The 20,031-nt window shown below is 36.0% G+C and overlaps 1 protein-coding gene across 1 annotated transcript in view; it reads left to right on the forward strand.

Annotated features, from left to right (window-relative positions):
• Nucleotides 1–20,031, forward strand: part of LOC136031648 (follistatin-related protein 5-like) — a 142,588-nt gene that overhangs the window by 56,534 nt on the left and 66,023 nt on the right. The window contains exons 7-9 of the mRNA XM_065711301.1: nt 693–825; nt 7,507–7,791; nt 19,180–19,277. Of these exons, the coding sequence (XP_065567373.1) occupies nt 693–825; nt 7,507–7,791; nt 19,180–19,277 (516 nt within the window). The remainder of the gene's footprint in view (nt 1–692; nt 826–7,506; nt 7,792–19,179; nt 19,278–20,031) is intronic.

Raw genomic sequence — 20,031 nt, forward strand, 5'->3', positions numbered from 1 at the left:
AGTCTTTCCCATTGATTCAAGTCTTAGTTTTTTAAATGAGGTAACTTCCTCCCGTTAAAAGGTTTCATATTGCTCTTAACTTTTAGCTGATTTAGTTTTCATTCCGCATTAAAATCGTTCCCATTCGGAATTGCAGGTTGGTAAACCTTGTCTCAAAATTATTTCCTTATAAGCGCAGATGCATTCATGGTGGACAGATATGGAGTGTATCTCCAAGGCTGGTTTGAAGGATCCTCCTCATAGAAAATGGAGAACCGGGACCAAAAAAGCCTTGGAGTGAATATTTCTTAGCTTAGAACCTGTGAAATTCAAATTAACTATCCATAACGTGTCCAACAAAAAAAGTGTCCAACGTGTCATAACGCGTTAAAAAAAAAAGTAAGAGCGCCGCTGCTTTCCCTGGATCAGTTTTGAGCTTTTAATTCCATTAATCTTCACGTTAAAAAAAATATAAACTTTAATAAAACTAAAATGAAGCAGAACTATAATTATTACCAGCGCTTTACTTGAAAAACATTTAAGCTACGCTATCAAAACTTCTTAGATATATGACCTACAAAACCTATAAAACAAATGACCTACAATGACCTACATGACCTGGGTAAAAATAACCCATGAATTAGTCTTTGACTTGAATGTGCTTTTTTTATGATAAATTACTTTCTCATATTGTATGTAAATAATTCTATTAGGTTGGTGCAAGGGAGCAGCTTAGTCGATTGTCGCATAGATGTAGCCTGGTTGATTTATTGCGGTATGAAGACAGCGATGGTAACAACAGACTGGACATAAATGAGTTCTATGCAGCCTTTAGCAAGCTTTATAGTAAGTCTTTTTTTCTTTTTTCGTAAGTTTTTACTTTTAAAAATTAGTATCCGGCTATATGGTAAAGTAAATTAAAACAAAGACATTTTACGAGTAAAGACTGAAATTAAAACTAAATCAACATAAATTTTCCTTTATATCACCGCTCATACCCCCTCCCCCAAACCCTGATCCTTATGCAAAAGGTGACGTAGTATTTATTTGAAATCATACAGTAGCGGATCCCTCACTTTAGAAAGGGTTCGTTGATAAAAATCACCGTTCCTAACTAAGCCTACCGTAGCTTACTGATATTGAAAGATGCATGCCACTACTTCTATCACACACTTAGTTGTCATTTCTGTAAAGCTATTCGCTATACTGCATTTACAGAAACTTTGCATTGCTTTTAAACAAATCTCGCCTCCTATTTCCAAGAAATAGCAAATCTACCAATAACACTTTCTACACTTATGTCACTATCACGGTAAACTTGAAGAAGGGTAAGATCGGTTAGTCTGTCCTCCGTCAATTATTTCTTAGCCACTTTTCAATCTTCTGACGATAGAAAAACTTCATTCAATAGACGCAACAATGACAAGTAGGGTCTTGAGGATCTGCAAGGGTAATGAAATATTCAGGATAATATATTTTTCTTTTTTTCTTTTCTTATTGGTTTTGTTATGCGTTTGTTCTTTTTTTATTTTTTTCCTATGGCCCGATTGCTTTTTTAGAAAATATATACATATACACATATATCAGCATTACAGTTGTGTTTCTGTAAAGTTTCCCGTAATGTTTCGGGTATTCTAACTGTCCCAATTTACTTTCTCTCAGGTGAAGCCACCCTTTTTCCCATATTTCGGTTCTCCGGCTAAAGCAGATTTCTGTTCACTCGCCCCGTAACCACTGATGTGGCTGAAAGCAGCTTTTCTACTATTATAAGGGTGAAAACCTAACTGAGATAAGCAATGAGATTACTTAATGACAGATATTACTCCGTATATGAAATGGGTTGTCCCTTCCGCAGTCCCTCGCTCTTTACACTAAAGCTTTTAATTGTTTTAAAAAGTAGAATTGCGGCAAAGAGTCAAACTTTAGCGTAAGGAGCGAGGGAATGCAGAGGGGACGACCCATTTCATATAAGGAGTAATTTCTGTTCGTTTTAAGTTTTAATGTCGCTACTTACTTTCAGCTAAAAAAATTAGTTTTTTTTTATTTAATTTCTGAACGTTTTTGAATTAATGCATGTTTGGTTTTGGCTCTCCGCACATAAATTATTAAAATGAAATTTGTATATTAATTCTTTTTTTGGCTAAATGGCTTTCTCTTAGTTTTGATCAGACGATTTTGAGAAATAAGGGGTGGAGAAGGAGGTCTAGTTGCCCTCCAATTTTTCGGTTATTTAAAAAGGCAACTAGAACTTTTAATTTTTAACGAATGTTTTTATTAGTAAAAAATATACATAACTTAAGAATTAACTTACGTAACAAACTTTCATAATCTTATATTTTTATTATGTATACGAGGGGGTTTGTACCCTCTTTACACTAAATCGTAAGTTTTGTCCCAACTCTTTAAGAATGACCCCTGAATCAGAAAGGCCGTAGAATAAATAGTTGAAATTACTAAAAATACTTTAGCATAAAGAGCGAGGTATTTATCTCCTCCTAAATACCTCGCTCTTTATGCTAAAGTATTTTTAGAACCCCTCATATGCGTAAGAATCTCTGTTCGTTTTAAGTTTCAATGCTACTCCTTCCTTTCATTTGAAAAAATATTTTCATGTTTATTTTTCATTGTTTTCTTATAGTAATGCTAGAAAATCCTGCGCCCTTTTCATTGAATTTTTCTTCCCCCATGACAGATTCCTCCAAAGAAATATCCTCCAACATACCCCCTCCCCTCAGCCCCATCCCTAAACAAAATAAAATCCCCCGTGAAAACGTCTGTACACTTCCCAATAACCATTACTATATGTAAACACTGGTCAAAGTTTGTAACTTGCAGCCCCTCCCCCAGGGATTGTGGGGGAGTAAGTCATCCCAAAAGACATAGTTATTATGGTTTTCGACTATGTTGAAGAAAATGGCTATCTCAAAATTTTGATCCGTTGACTTTGGGAAAAAATGAGCGTGGGAGGGGGCCTAGATGCCCTCTAATTTTTTGGTCACTTAAAAAGGGCACTAGAACTTTTCATTTCCGTTAGAATGAGCCCTCTTGCGACATTCTAGGACCACTTTGTCGATACGATGACCCCTGGAAAAAAAACACAAAACAAAACAAAACAAATAAACACGCACCCGTGATTTGTCTTCTGTCAAAAAATACAAAATTCCACATTTTTGTAGATAGGAGCTTGAAACTTCTACAGTAGGGTTCTCTGATACGCTGAATCTGATGGTGTCATTTTCGTTAAGATTCTACGACTTTTAGGGGGGTTCCCCCCTATTTTCTTAAATGATGCAAATTTTCTCAGGCTCGTAACTTTTGATGGGTAAGACTAAACTTGATGAAAATATATATTATTTTAAAATCTTTCTTATATATTTAAAATCAGCATTAAAATGCGATTCTTTTGATGTAGCTATTGATATCAAAATTCAATTTTTTAGAGTTTTGGTTACTACTGAGCCGGTCGCTCCTTAATCAGTTCGTTACCACGAACTGTTTGATTCACCTTTGTTACTATATAGTATTTTGAATACATAACCTGAAATGCATGCACAATCAATGGGACGCACAATCAAGGCTAGGAAATGAGGGCACCGGGAAACAAATGCACAACCTGGTTGGCTCTTTTTTATGATTAAATAAAAAAAACAAGTTTTTTGAAATGAAAGTAAGGAGCGACATTACAACTTAAAACGAACAGAAATTACTCCTTATATGAAAGGGGTTTTTCCTCCTTGACGCCCCGCTCTTTACGCTAAAGTTTTTTATTGTTTTAAAAAGTAGAGTTGCGAGAAAGAATCAAACTTTAGTGCAAGGAGCGGGGCGTCGAGGAGGAAAAACCCCTTTCATATAAGGAGTAATTTCTGTTCGTTTTATGTTGTAATGTCGCTCCTTACTTTCATTTCAAAAAACTTGTTTTTTTTTTATTTAATTTCTGAAAGTTTTTGAATTAATGCATGTCTGATTTTGGCTCTCCGTACATAAATTATTAAAATGAAATTTGCATATTAATTCTTTTTTTGGCTAAATGGCTTTCTCTTAGTTTTGATCTGATGATTTTGAGAAATAAGGGGCGGGGAAGGAGGCCTAGTTTTCCTCCAATTTTTCAGTTACTTAAAAAGGCAACTAGATCTTTTAATTTTTAACGAACGTTTTTATTAGTAAAAAAATACGCAACTTAAGAATTAACTTACGTAACAAACTTTTATATTCTTATATTTTTGATTATGTATATGAGGGGGTTGGTCCCCTCGTTAATACCTCGCTCTTCACACTAAATCTTGTTTTGTCCCAATTCTTTAAGAATGACCCCTGAATCAGAAAGGCCGTAGAATAAATAGTTGAAATTACTTTAAAAATTTTTAGCATAAAGAGTGAAGTATTTATCTCCTCCTAAATACCTCGCTCTTTATGCTAAAGTATTTTTAGAATCCCTCATATGCGTAATAATCTCTGTTCGTTTTAAGTTTTGATGCTTCTCGTTACTTTCAATTGAAAAAACTTTTTCATGTTTATATTCTCATTGTTTGTTTTTTATAGCAATGCTAGAAAGTCCTGCGCCCCTTTGATTGAATTTCTCTTCCCCCATGAAATATTCCTCCAAGAAAAGATCCTCCCATATAGCCCCCTCCCCTGAACCCCACACCCAAACCAAAAAAATCCCCCTGATAACGTCGGTACACTTCCCAGTAACCATTACTGTATGTAAACATTGGCCAAAGTTTGTAACGCAGCCCCTCTCCCAGGGACTGTGGGGGGTAAGTCATCCCCAAAGACATAGTTATTATGGTTTTAGACTATGCGGAACAAAATGGCTATCTCAAAATTTTGATCCGTTGACTTTGGTAAAAAAATGAGCGAGGGAGAGGGCCTAGGTGCCCTCCAATTTTTTGGTCACTTACAAAGGTCACTAGAACTTTTCATTTCCGTTAGAATGAGCCCTCTTGTGACATTCTAGGACCACTTGGTCGATACGATGACCCCTGGGGAAAAAAAAACAAAAAAAAAACAAAAAAACAAATAAACACGCACCCGTGATTTGTCTTCTGGCAAAAAATACAAAATTCCACATTTTTGTAGATTGGACCTTGAAATTTTTTCTATAGGGTTCTCTGATACGCTGAATCCGATGGTACGATTTTCGTTAAGATCGTATGACATTTAGGAGGTGTTACCCCCTATTTTCTAAAATAAGGCAAATTTTCTCAGGCTCGTAACTTCTGATGACAAAGACTAAATTTGATGAAACTTATATATTTAAAATCAGCATAAAAATCTGATTCTTTTGATATATCTTTTAGCATCGAAATTCCGTTTTTTAGAGTTTCGTTTACTATTGAGCCGGGTCGCTCCTTACTACAGTTCGTTACCACGAACTGTTTGATTAAATATATAAAAAAGATATTGAAACTGAAAGTAAGGAGCAACATTAGAACTGAAAACGAACTGAAATTGTTCCGTATAGGAGGGGGCTGCCTCCTCTTCAATACCACTCTCTTTATGCTTATGTTAAAAATACCCATGTTAAAAAAAAGTTCCTTACTCTAAATAAACGGTCCTCGTGTTTCAAAAGTCGCTCTTTAAGAATTGGAACGAAAGGTCTAACTTTAGCATGCAGAGCGGGGTATTGAAAAGGAGACAATCCCCAGCCTATACGGAAAAACTTCTGTGCTTTTTAAGCTTTAAGGGTGTCCATTACTTTTAGTTGAAAAAAACTTGTTTTTCTTATTTAATTTCTGATCACTTTTCAAATAGTGCTGGAAAACCCGCCTCCCCTCCAAGGAAATCCTCCCACCCACGAGAGATTCCTTCATTGAAAGTTCTACTGCTTAAAACGCTCCCCCCCCCCAGAAACTTTATCCCAGACAATTCTATCCTCGCTGCAAATTCCCCCCAGAAAATTTCTTGCGGATAATTACGCCTGAAAAATTCTCCTTAGCTTACAGTAATTAGAAAAAAATACATTTTTCTATTTACTTTCTGATTTTTTTCAAATTCATACCGAAAATCTTCCTATGTTGAAAATTTTCCCCCAGTCAATGCCCAGAAAATCTAAACATATGATATTGAGCCGCCAAAGTAAAAAGCAGACAAATAGAATGTATAAGAGTTTTGTATAGGAATTCTGACAAATTCCCCTCGTGTAAAATTTACCTTCGAAAACTCACCCTCAATAGCTTCCCTCCCTATGGAAAATTCTCCTGGTATAAATCCCTCACCGCAGACAATTCCCCCACCCGAAAAACGTAGCCTATGCATCCTTCCCATTAACGAATACTATTTTTGAATAATGGCTAAGTTTCACAACTTGCCGCCCTTTCCCCAGGGACTGTTGGGAATCATGCCCTTCCCAAATGCATACTTATTGGTCTTTTCATCTATGCCGAACAAATGGATGTCTCAAAATTTGGTCGTTCGACTTTAGGGAAAAAGAAACGTGGGACGGGGGCTAGTTTCTTTCAATGTTTTGGTCACTTAAAAAGGGCAATAGAACTTTTAATTTCATTTTAAACGAGCCCTCTCCTGATATTTTAGGTCGTTGGTTCGATACAATCACACCTGGGAAGAACGTAAAAATACATTATTTTACTTCTGGCAAATAATACAAAAGTCCACATTTTTTGCAGAGGGGAGCATAAAACCTCTACAATACGGTTATCTGATACACTGAAACAGATGGTCCGACTTTCAATAAGATTCCAAGACTTTTGGGGGATTTTTCTCCTGTTTTGAAAATAAGGTGAACTTTCTCAGCCTCATAACTTTTGATTCATAACATTAAGCTTAATCAATCTTATATATTTGGAATCAGCATAAAAAGCTAATTCTTTTTATTTATCTATTGTTATGAAAATTCCATTTTTTAAACTTTTGATGACTCCTTACTTACAGTTCGTTACCATGAACTGTTTGAAACTGAAAGAGGCATAAGTAAAAGGGACGCACAATGAACTCCTTAAACCAAACCGATAACAACCTCGAAATAAACACACAACCTGATTGTTTTTTGTTTGTTTTTTTCGTTTGAAACTTAAGTAAGGAAAAGGAACGAAAAGTATTTGAATAGCCTTTTTACTTTTGTTACCTGACTTTTTACTTTTTACTTTTTTAATAACCTTTTTTACTTGCGATTATACTTGCCTGTTGCTCCTATCTATAACTTTTAACGATTATAATGAACACGAAGGTTGATTGGTCTTTTTGCATAAAACTCCAATCTTTTTTACACTTAAACTCTTAGTTTTATTGTATTTTAGCTATAAAAATCATCTTTATAATCAAAAAGCATATCGTTCTCGCTTTTGAAATAGTTGCGAGCCTCAACCCCTATTCTGAGTTCGTCCTATAGCTACAGTGCTATATTTTCTTATTACTTGGTCCAAAGTAGCCAAAAATACGGATGGGCATAAATTAAAGACGTTAAAAATTAGGCTCAATGTTTCTTCGTAGATTTTTGGTTTTAAATTTGTTTATCGAAGACGTGGCAAAGACTAAAAACACTTGAGCTTCACTCTTGTCCTTTTTTAGGTGTCTCCGTAGTAACGCTTGAGAAATCTTTGGAGATCAACCACATCACCGCAAGAGTTAGAGACAATGTTCAAATTCGCTGTGATATAACAGGATCTCCTGCACCGCCCATTGTCTGGAGAAGACATGGGGTTGATCTTAGCACCCTTGGTGATGAAGACATAAGAGTATTTTCAGATGGTTCGCTGTACCTAATGAAACTTCAGTTGCACCATTCTGGCAATTACACTTGTCAAGCTCAAAGAAACCATGAGGTCGTCCAAACACACGTGGTTTCTGTCCATAGTAAGTAGCTCTCTCTGTGATACTCCTATGCTACAGTAGCTCCCCACAGTAATACCTAAGAGTACCTCTACGTCAACCACAGTAACAGTAACTCTGCCATAATAACCCCATCTACTACAAATAAGTGGGATATTGCAGCCCCTCTCAGGTGCCCGAAATCCATAATATCAATCAACGAAAAAAAAAATTTCTTAGCAGTTTTCTCTTTTATAAAAAAAAAGTCAGAACACTACTCAAACTTCCAGGAACTCTTCTTTTGATATAATTATATTTCTTCAGTTGAGTGTTATGAGTTTTATAGACAATTTATTTTGGGTAAACGAAATATTTGATTCAGGAATTATATTTAGTTTTCAGGAAAGCGCCAATAAAACTTTAGTCTCTTAGGGCTTTGAGATGGCTGTTACGAGACGACTGTTATCGATTTCTGATTCTGTTTGTCTTAAAACTTATCATCATAGTTCAAACATTTTCTGTTCGCTTTAGGTTTAGTTTCTTAATTCATAGCAGTTGCTTCCTGTTTTTATTTCTAAATCCGCTCTTTACTTGATGTTAAAAGACAATTATTTTTCCTCCTTAAGAAGAGATTAGATTAAATCAGGGAATGACCTGGTAACTAGCAGATTAAAGTTTTTATCGTACTTCAAAAAGGTATAAAAGTATGAGAATTGGAAAATAAAGACCAAAAGGTTAGAAAGAAATAAAATAGTACTATGACTTTTCTAATATGGAATTTGTTTAAGTATTATTTTTTACACATGATTTGAAATTGTATTCTACATCGATTCCTTTCCTGCTGAAGGAAATATAGACCGTCTCCACATTAAATTTATTTTCCCAAGCGGTAGTATTTTACTACCTATTGTTAAAAGGAAAACATGAGCAACCATAAATTTGCTTCTTTGCACCAATAAATTCAAGGCTCCTCTAAATAAAGTTAAAGTAATGTCACGATTTCCCCTTTCAAACTGAAAAGGTAAATTGCGTATGCATGTAACTATTGCTGGCTGCTATTTATCAAGTACTCAAACGGTTTGTGGTAAAAAACTGTAGGTAAGAAGTGACCCGGCTCAATAGTAATCGAAACTTTGAAAAATTCAATTTTGATACCCATAGATAAATCATAAGAATTGTATTTTTAAGCTGATTTAAAATGTATAAGTTTCTTCATGTTTAGTCATACCCATCAAAAGTTGTGAGTCAGAGAAAATTTGCCTTATTTTCGAAGAAAGGGGGAAACATCATAAGTTACAAAATCTTAGTGAAAATCACACCAGCAAATTCAGCTTATCAAAAACCCTACTGTAAAGGTTTCAAGCTCCTATCTGCAAAAATGGGGTATTTTGTATTTTTTGCCAGAAGAAACATCACGCATTTATGTTTTTTTTCCAAGAGTGATCGCATCGACCCAATAGTCCTAGAATGTAGCGAGAGGGATCATTCGAATGAAAATTATAAGCTCTAATGCCCGTTTTAAGTGACCAAAAAATGGGAGGGTAAGTAGGCCCCCTCCCAAGCTCATTTTCCCGAAGTTACCGGATTGAAATTTTGTGATATCTATTTTGTTTAGTATAATCGAAAAATCTAATAACTTTGCCCTTAAGGACAACTTAATCCCCATCAGTCCCCTAGGAAAACGCTGAAAAGTATGACGATTGCCCATTATTAACATATAGCATTGGTTATTGGGAAATGCACAGACGTTTTTCAGGAAGATTGTTACCCGTGGGGGTGGGTGCCTTACGTGGATGGATCTTTCCATGGATGAATTTTTCATGGGGAAAGAGAATTTCCCAGCATTGTTTAAAAACCAATCAGAAATTGAGTAAAAAACAAGTTTTTTCAACTGAAAGCAAGGAGCCACATTAAAACTTAATAAGAAGATAAATTATTACGTATATGAGGGATTCCACCCCCTGGTCAATGCCTCGATCTTTACTCTAAAGTATTTCGGTAATTTCAAAAGAGCCATTTCTTTCAATTAAACGGTCTTTGTAATTCAAGGGTCATTCTTAACGAATTGGAACAAGCTTCGAACTTTAGCGTAAAGAGCAAGGAATTGAAGAGGAGACGTACCCTCCTCATATCAAACAGTTCGTGGTAACGAACTGTAAGTAAAGAGCGACCCGCTTCAATAGCAACCGAAACACTAAAAAAGGAAATTTTGATATTATTAGATACTACAAAAGAGTTGGAATTTTATGCTGATTTCAGATATATAAGTTTCATCAGGTTTAGTCTTTCCCATCAAAAGTAAAGAACCTGAGAAAATTTGCTTTATTTTCAAAATAATGGAGAAACACCCCCTAAAAGTCATAGAATCTTATGAAATTTCACCATCTGATTCAGCGTATCAGAGAACTCTGTTGTCGAGTTTTTAAACTCCCATCTGCAAAAATGTGAATTTTTTTTTTTTTTTTTACCAGCAGAAAGATCACGGACGCGTGTTTATTTAGTATTTCCAAGAGTGATCGTACCGACCCAGTGGCCCTAGAATGTCACGGAGAGGGCTCATTGAAACGGAAATTAAAAGTTATAGTGCCCTAGTGGCCAAAAAATTACAGGGCAGCTAGGCTCCCTTCTACGCTAATTTTTTCCCAAAGTCACCGAATCAAAGTTTTGAGGTTACCATTTTGTTCAGCATAGTCGAAAAATCTAATAGATACGTCTTTGAGGATGATTTTATCCTCAGTAGTCCCTGGCCGAAGGGCAGCAAGTTATGAAAATTTTCCTGTTGTTTACATATCGCATTGGCTATTGGGAAGTATACAGACGTTTTCAGTGGTATTTTGTCTCTGGGGGGGGGGAGAAAGTTACGTGGGAAGATCTTTCCATGAAAAAATTTGTCATGGGTAAAGAAAATTTTACATGAAGGGGGCCCCGACCTTCCAAGCAAGATTTTAAAAACGATCAGAAATTAAATAAAAAAGTTTTTTCAATTGAAGTAAGGAGCAACATTAGAACTTAAAACGAACAGAAATTATTACGCATATGAAGGGGTTCGACCCCTCGTCAATACCTCGCTCTTTGCGCTAATTTTTTTTTGAGTACTTTCAAAAGAACTCTTTATCGATTTTTCTTTATTGCTCTCTATTTGGTCCTTCCAAAGCTTCCTTCAAGCTTGAAGCCTATCACAAAAGAAAAAGCTTTTGTGGCCATTTTCGTACATTCCAAATCGATAGAACCCAAATTGTTGTTAAATTGTTGTTTTATTTAATTTGGTTTATTTGTTCCCCTGGAAAATTACTCCTTCCCGTAGAATTACACCCCGGAAATTTCCCCCCACCGGTGAAAATCAAGTTTAAAGCAAGTATAAAGCAAATGGCAAACTCCGTTGCGGGTGTCATGAGTCAAGACAGCTGAAATTAGTGTTAAATTTGCTCTATATTTAATCTCTAAATTAGTCTCTATATTTGCTGTACTTGCTATAATTGTGGGACATAGGAACAAGTTCAGTATTGCTTTGTCAGTAAATCTATATTACCACAATTTGAGCTTACGTTATTTCTGTACGAACACTTTTTAAGCTTACATTTAAGCTCACATTATAGCTTAATACTTTTATAGCTTACATTTAAATAAAGCTAATCTAAAGCCTATTTCAAGAACAAGTCACATTTGATCAAACAGGCAATATGCTGTTTCGGATGGTACACCGTAGGAGAGACAGAGAAAAATGCTATGTCTATTTTTAACTTCATGAATCAATAAAACCTTTTTTTTAATGTTTTGTCTTAATTGTGGCCGCCTTTGCCCTGTCTGCATGCACCTTTAAAGCTTATCAGGAAATGTATATATTTTTTTTCAAGCCCGTGTTCGGAAAAATGCAAGTCTTTTTCTCTTTTTGAGCCCCATTAGATTACACATTGGATTTCCTATATTAGGCTATCCCTGTTCCAGGTACTCACGGATACAAGTATGTAAATGATCGAGGAAAACAATTTTGTATCCCTTATCATATGTTCCCTAAACGCCTTTATCCCTCTTGACAAAATGAGTAGCCTCCTTAGCCTAGTTAACAACTCTTGAAAGTTTCAAGCCATTTAGGAAAATTTCTGACTATTTTTGGTCCTCATATAGGGGGGGGGGGGCACCAAAAGCTATAGGAACATAATCTATCCTCTTTGGGCCCTATTTCAGGGGAATGTAATATTCATCCCCTTGTGGGAGCATTTTAATAGTCGGTTGTGAAAAAAATCGGTGGCCTATTTTGGACTCTTGCTTTTTGGAGAGCCATGTCCAATAATAAATCATTTTCTTGTATCCGGGCCCCTTGATTCGTTGGCTTACAATTTTTAAGTTTCAAACTGTTCAGAAAATAATAGTTTTATTTGCAATTTTTACCCTTCTGGGCTCTATGCTCCAAGGAATTGTGTTTTTCCTTCTGTGTTGAGGTTCACTTAGCTGAACGACACAGAAGTATAAGCTTCCAATCGATCAGAGTTTAAGATATGACCCATTTTTAGCCACAGTTTGGAGGTCCCGTACCCGGAAACATTTGTTTTGATTAATTAGGCTCCTCTTAGCCTGAGGACAACTGTAAGGTTCAACAGATATGGCAAGACTTATTTAATCTTTTTCCGGATTCCCTATCACCCGTTACTTCTCAGCAAAATATGAGCTCCTGTTGGCCAAGGATATGATCCCTGAATGGTTCGAGCCTTTCCGACCAACAAGCTCTTTCTGATTATACAGGCTCTACTTTTTCCACTTTGCAACCTATCTATAAATATTTTCAATTTGCATAGTTTATGATATTTGCTCCAGAAGTTGAGGGGGCATATCATCTCTGGAGACACACTGATTTGGTTTGGCCTTTCGACAATTTGGACAAATGACTATCTTAAAATTTTGATTCAACATAATGGGAGATTACGGGGGAAAGCGGAAAAACCCCAGGAAGGTTATGGTTGCCCTCCAATCACTTCTGAGCTTTAAAAAGAGTAATCAAACTTTCAATTTCAATTGAAGGAGCCTCTTCCAAAGTTTCTAAGACCAACCTTTCTATAAGAGTGATCTGCTTGGCATTGTTTTCTTTTTTACTTTACTCTCACTCCAGTCTGTTTTTCAAAATAATGGAAAAAAAACACAATTAAAATAACATATCAGCAAGAATATTCCATAAGCCTTTTCGGATGATAAAGACCATGTGCGTAACTAGTGTAATTTTTTTGTGATTTTACGTCAAGTCGGAGCACACAGTGTTTAATTTGTTCAACTAATTGAAAATAATAAGTAATATATAACAATATTGAATTGAAAATAATAATTGAAAATAGCTTCCAAAACGCACGGATTACTAAACATTTTGGGAGGGTTTAACATTTAACCAGAAAATCGAGTAGATAAGATCAAGATTTCAAATATTTAGAACAAATTAGATTTAATATGCAATAAAGAAATAATGATATGAAGAAAAAGAAATAAAAGTCATTTTTGCACGTGGTACAACAAGGTTATTAGATTGCAGTTATTGCTATCACTATGATGGCACTATAAACTCCGGTTAATAGGTATCGGGCATAGCAAATCGATTGGCTATCTGGGAGTTTTTGCAGTAAAAATTAATTGGAATCATCACTTTGTCATGCTGTGATTTTTTTTCATGGTCTCAATATTTTTTTCATGATTTTTTTCACGCCTCAAATATCGATTGATATGAACTTACCCTGACATTCTGCGGTAACTTGTTTGATATTATCACCCCTAAGGGAAAAAGGATTGTAAGGATACTCAATTATCCTACCGTTTTCCACGATTTTCAAGGTAGGGTACTGTAAGCATCCAGTTGATCGATTTTGACGATGATCATTCAGGGCTCGGCAAGCTTTAGAGCGAGATCCACAAGTGGCCCACTTGAGCATAAGCATAAGGGTTGTGAAACAGATGTCTGTTTCATGTCACGATCTTAAATCAATTCTGTCTTTCTCTCCTTTTTTTCTGATTTGACTGAATTTATCGGTATTTCCCTGATAATTGCTTCAAATATTTCCTTACTAACCGATTTTTCATTGAACCTGCAGTAAATAATTAAAACGTATATCCTTAGCTTAGTTTCATATTAAATAAAAAAAAAACAAGTTTTTTTAACTGAAAGTAAGGAGCAAAATTAAAACTTAAAACGAACAGAAATTACTTCGTATATGAAAGGGGCTGCTTCCTGACCAACGCCCCGCTCTTTACGCTAAAGTTTGACTCTTTCTCTCAACTCTTCTTTTTAAAACCGTAAAAAACTTTAGTGTAAAGAGCGGGGCGTTGGTGAGGAAGCAGCCTTTTTCATATACGAAGTAATTTCTGTTCGTTTTAAGTTTTAATTTTGCTCCTTACTTTCAGTTAAAAAAAACTTTTTTTTTATTTAATTCCTGAACGTTTTTCAATCAATGCATGTTTTGATTTTGGCTCTCCGCAGAGGAATAATTAAAACAAAATTTGCATATTTTTTTTTTTTGCTAAATGGCTTTCTCATAATTTTTATCGAATGATTTTGAGAAAAAAGAGCTGGGGAGGAAGCCTAGTTGCCCTCCGATTTTTTGGTTAATTAGGATAAAGGCAACTAGAACTTTTAATTTTTTACGAATCTTTTTTTTAGTAAAAGATATACGTAACTTATAAATTAGCTTACGTAAAGAAGTTTTGTATTCTCATGTTTTTATTACATATATGAGGGGGTTCGCCCCCTCGTCAGTACCTCGCTCTTTACACTAAAGCTTAAATTTTGTCCCAATTCATTAAGAATGACCCCTGAATCACAAAAGCCGTAGAATAAATAGTTGAAATTACTAAAAATACTTTAGCGTAAAGAGCGGGGTATTAGGAGGAGATGAGCCCCTTATATGGGCAATAATTTCTGTTCGTTTTAAGTTTTAATGCTGCTCTTTACTTCCAGCTGAAAAAAATTTCATATTTCTTTTTTCATTGTTTTTTTCTAAATAATGCTAGTAAATCCTGCGCTCCCTTCATGGAAATTTTCTTCCACCATGACAAATTCCTCGATGGAAAGTTCCCCCAGCCTATCCCCCTATCCTCAACCCCTCCCCCCAACCAAAAAATCCTACTGAAAACGCCTGCACACTTCCCAATAACCATTACTATATGTAAGCACTGGTCAAAGTTTGTAACTTGTAGCCCCTCCCACGGGGACTGTGGTGGAGTAAGTCGTCCCCAAAGACACAGTTATCAGGTTTTCGACTAGGCTGAATAAAATGACTATCTCAGAATTTTGATACGTTGACTTTGGAAAAATAATTAGCGTGGGAGGGGGCCTAGGTGGCCTCCAATTTTTTTGGTCACTTAAAAAGGGCACTAGAACTTTTCATTTCCGTTAGAATGAACCCTCTCGCAACATTCTAGGACAACTGGGTCGATACGATCACCGCTGGGAAAAAGAAAAAAAAACAAATAACACGCATCCGTGACCTGCCTTCTGGCAAAAAATACGAAATTCCATATTTTTGTAGATAGGCGCTTGAAACTTCTACAGTAGGGTTCTCTGATACGCTGAATCTGATGGTGTGATTTTCGTTAAGGTTCTATGACTGTTAGGGGGTGTTTCCCTCTATTTTCTAAAATAACGCAAATTTTCTCAGGCTCGTAACTTTTGATGGTTAAGACTAAACTTGATGAAACTTATGTAAAATGTGGAATTTTGCATTTTTTGCCAGAAAAATGTATTAGCCCTTGTTGTGTCTTCATGTTTCTCGGCAGATCACGGATGCGTGTTTATTTGTTTTTTTGTTTTTTTGTTTTTTTTTTCTTTTTCCCAGGGGTGATCGTATCGACCCGGTTGTCCTAGAATGTTGCAAGAGGGCTCATTCTAACGGAAATGAAAAGTTCTAGTGCCCTTTTTAAGTGACCAAAAAAATTGGAGGGCACCTAGGCCCCCTCCCACGTTAATTATTTTCCCAAAGTCAACGGATCAAAATTCTGAGATAGCCGTTTTATTCAGCGTAGTCGAAAAACCTTATAACTATGTCTTTGGGGACGACTTACTCCCCCAGGGTCCCCGTGGGAGGGGCAACAAGTTACAAACTTTGACCTGTGCTTACATATAGTAATGGTTATTGGGAAGTATACAGGCGTTTTCAGGAGGATTTTTTGGTTTGGGGGAGGGGTTGAGAAGAGGGGGATACGCTGGGAGAACTTTCCTTAGAGAATTTGTAATGGGAGAAGAAAATTTCCATGAAGGGAGAGCAGGATACAGGCTACTAGCATTATTTAAAAAAAAAAATTAAAAAATAAAAGTGAAAAATCTTTTTCAGCTTGAAGTAAGGAACAGCAATAAAACTTAAAACAAACAGAAATTATTACCCATATGAGGGGCTCACCTCCTTCTAATACCTCGATCTTTACGCTAAAGTATTTTCAGTAATTTCAACTACTTATTCTACGGCTTTTGTGATTCAGGGGGTCATTCTTAATGAATTGGGATAAAATTTAAGCTTTAGTGTAAAGAGCGAGGTACTGACGATGGGGCGAATCCCCTCATATATGTAATAAAAACATGAGAATACAAAAGTTCTTTACGTAAGCTAATTTATAAGTTACGTAAATCTTTTACCAATAAAAAGATTCGTAAAAAATTAAAAGTTCTAGTTGCCTTTTTAATTAACCAAAAAATCGGGGGGCAACTAGGTTTCGTCCCCCGCTCTTTTTTTCTCAAAATCATTCGATCAAAATTATGAGAAAGCCATTAAGCCAAAAAAAATATGCAAATTTCGTTTTGATTATTCCTCTGCGGAGAGCCAAAATCAAAACATGCATTGATTCAAAAACGTTCAGAAATTAAATAAAAAAAACAAGTTTTTCTAACTGAAAGTAAGGAGCGACATTAAAACTTAAAACGCACAGAAATTACTTCGTATATGAAAGAGGCTGCTTCCTCATCAACGCCCCGCTCTTTACGCTAAAGTTTTTTACTGTTTTAAAAAGAAGAATTGAGAGAAAGAGTCAAACTTTAGCGTAAAGAGCGGGGCGTTGATGAGGAAGCAGCCTCTTTCATATACGAAGTAATTTCTGTGCGTTTTAAGTTTTAATGTCGCTCCTTACTTTCAGTTAAAAAAACTTGTTTTTTTTATTTAATACTAATATTAGACGCAATTGAACAATTTGCTCACTATTATATCCCATTTTTATGGCACTTGGTATTAACCAAGTCACATATAGCAATCGCAAATTCTGTCGGTCTGTCGGTCCCGGTTTTGCTCCTTTAGGCACTTCCAAGTAAGCTAGGATGATGAAATTTTGCAGGGGTATCAGGGACCGGACCTGATTAAATTAGAAATATTTGTTTTCTCGATTTGACCATCTGGGGGGGGGGAGAGTGGGGGCCAGTTCAATCTGAAAAATTAGAAAAATTGAAGTATTGTTAACTTACGAACGGTTGATCAGATCTTAATGAAATTTGATGTTTTGAAGGATATCGTATCTCAGAGCTGTTATTTTAAGTCCCGACCAGATCTGGTGACATTGGGGGGGGGAGATTTGGGACGGGGAAACCTAAGATCTTGGAAAACACTTAGAGTGGAGGGATCGGGATGAAAGTTGGTGGGAAAAATAAGCACAAGTCCTAGATACATGATTGACATAACCGGAATGGATCTGCACTCTTTAGGGTAGTTGGGGGGGGGGGTTGATTCTTAAAAATTGGAAAAAATTAGGTATTTATAACTTACGAACGGGTGATCGGATCTCAATGAAATTTGATATTTAGAAGGATATCGTGTCTCAAGGCTCTTATTTTAAGTCCCGACCGGATCTGGTGACATTGGGGGGAGTTTGGGGCTGAACCTAAAATCATGGAAAACGCTTAGATTGGAGGGATCGGGATGAAACTTGGTGGGAAAAATAAGCAGAAGTCTTAGATACGTGATTTGCATAATTGGAACAGATCCGCTCTGTGGGGGGGATTCTAAAAAATTAGAAAAAACGGTGTATTTTTAACTTAAGAAGGAGTGATGGGATCTTCACGAAACTTCATATTTATAAGGACCTCGTGACTCAGATCAAATATTTTAAATCTCAACTGGATCCAGCCCAATTGGGGGGCAGTTGGGGGGAACCGGAAATTTTAGAAAACACTTAAAGCGGAGAGATCAGGATAAAACTGGATGGGAAGAATAAAGACCTGTCTAAGACACGTGACTGACATAACCAGACCTTATATGCTCTCTTTGGTGGAGTTGGGGGTGGGGGGGGGGTAATCTTGAAAATTGAGGTATTTGTAACTTACGAAAGGGTGATCAGATCTTAATGAAATTTGATATTTAGAAGGATCTTGCGCTTTAAAGCTCTAATTTTAAATTCCGACCTGATCCTGTGACATTGGGGGGAGTTGGAGGGGGAAACCGGAATTCTTGGAAAACGTGAAAATTGGGATATTTGTATCTTACGTATGTAACCCCTATTAGCAATGAAGTTCAAAATGGGGACCTACGAAGTAAAAGTTTGCCAGACCCTGATCTAGCGTTACCTTTGCGGGGTTTCAGGCTATTTACAATGTACTAAAATGCATTCTTGTGACTAAACTTACTTCTCCGTTAAATCTGGATGAAAGTGAAAAATTTTAAATCAATTTCGATCAAATTTTTTCTTGTGGAAAGATAAATTTGAATCCACATTTCTTATATTTTCGTTACTATTTACTGTGGTTCAATTTTTACAAAACTTTTTCCTGATAATTGCTTCAAATATTTCCTTACATCCCGATTTTTATTGAACCGGAAATAAATAATTAAAATGTGTATCTTCAGTTTAGTTATTCTGGGTTTTCTTCATTTTACAAAACATTTCCTGATGCGATGAAAAGAAATATTGCCTTATACACCGATAGTTCTTAACACAGTTTTACCACTCAATTTTGTGTGGTACTTTCTACGTCTTTTACCTTCAGTTTTTTTCACAAAAATAAGGTCAAATATCCAATAGTGACAAAAAAAAACAGACGTAGGCCTATTTACCAAATTAATATACTTGTAAGGAAACCAGCCGGTTTACTTGTACGATAGACCTCAAACTACCTACAAATAAGAACAATTTTAAAATGTATGTATTTGGTTGATAATTTTATACTGTCTTGTCTTCCTTAGGCCAAGGTTCATAGTTCTTTCTTTCTTTTTTTTATTACTATGAGATTGGTTATTATTATGGATGAGTTGATGAGAGAATGGCCGTTTTTGGTTATCTTTTTTTCTTTCCTTTTTTTGTTGTTTTCGTTGTGTTATGTTTGTAGTGAATTATTAATTAGAATATGAGTTTTATGTACCCGCCCAGTCGCATGTGCTTTTTTGCATCTTCTTGGGGCAGGTACTGGGATATTAGTTAAATATATTTGGATTATAAATAAAATGAACTGAACTGAACTTCAATATTGATTGCCCGTTTTTTTTAAAGCTTTGCCACAGGTTCGAGTAACCCCGAGGTTGCAGTCTAAGAAGCCAGGAGATGAGGCAAAATTGGAATGCCATGCCACAGGAGAACCTTTTCCAAAGGTAAGCTCATTTTCGAGCTTTATTTGCTAATATTGGTGTTTGAGTCTTATTCTTTTGTGTTTGACATTTTAGTTTCACATCAGTTCTTTTTACATTTTGCAAATATTTCTTTGCATGTTTATATGATACTTTTTTGTATTAGTATCATTTTCGCAGTTCAATCATGGGTTTAACTTTTCACTGTTTTCGAAAGGGATAGGTAAGGATATATTCTTGCCTTATCTTAGTTCCTCCGGAGCCATTGGTGGCACATTGGGTGTTGATACAGCCTCTTCACTAGTCTCTAAGCAGTGCTGCTGCGGCGACGTCTTCACATTCAGGTACTAATGATATATCAGCCGTCCACAGCTCTTTGTCAACAGTTCACCGCAGGGTGTTCTTTGGATGACCATGTCTTCTTTTGCCGCCTGGTATCCAATTGCAGACTGTCAGAAGAAGGTGACCTTCTTTCATGTGGAGTACATGTCTTAAAAATATCGACTTCTTCTTCCTTAGAACAACAGTAATGAGAGACTAGTCCGTTCTCCTGCAGATTTCAGTTATTGGCTCTCTATTGCCAGCTTATGTCTAAAATTCTTCTCAGGCACATATTTTTGGGTGCAAGGATTCTCTTTTCAAGCTGTTGACTCATTATCCAGCACTCACAATCAAAGAGGAGTATGGATAATATGTTCTCACTTAAGAGACGTATCCTCAGTCGCAGAGAATATTCGGCTTTTCGAAATTGGCTGTAGTCAAAAAGTTCGCGATAACG

The sequence above is a fragment of the Artemia franciscana genome, chromosome 10, assembly GCF_032884065.1.
Source record: "Artemia franciscana chromosome 10, ASM3288406v1, whole genome shotgun sequence".
Taxonomy (NCBI): Eukaryota; Metazoa; Arthropoda; class Branchiopoda; order Anostraca; family Artemiidae; genus Artemia; species Artemia franciscana.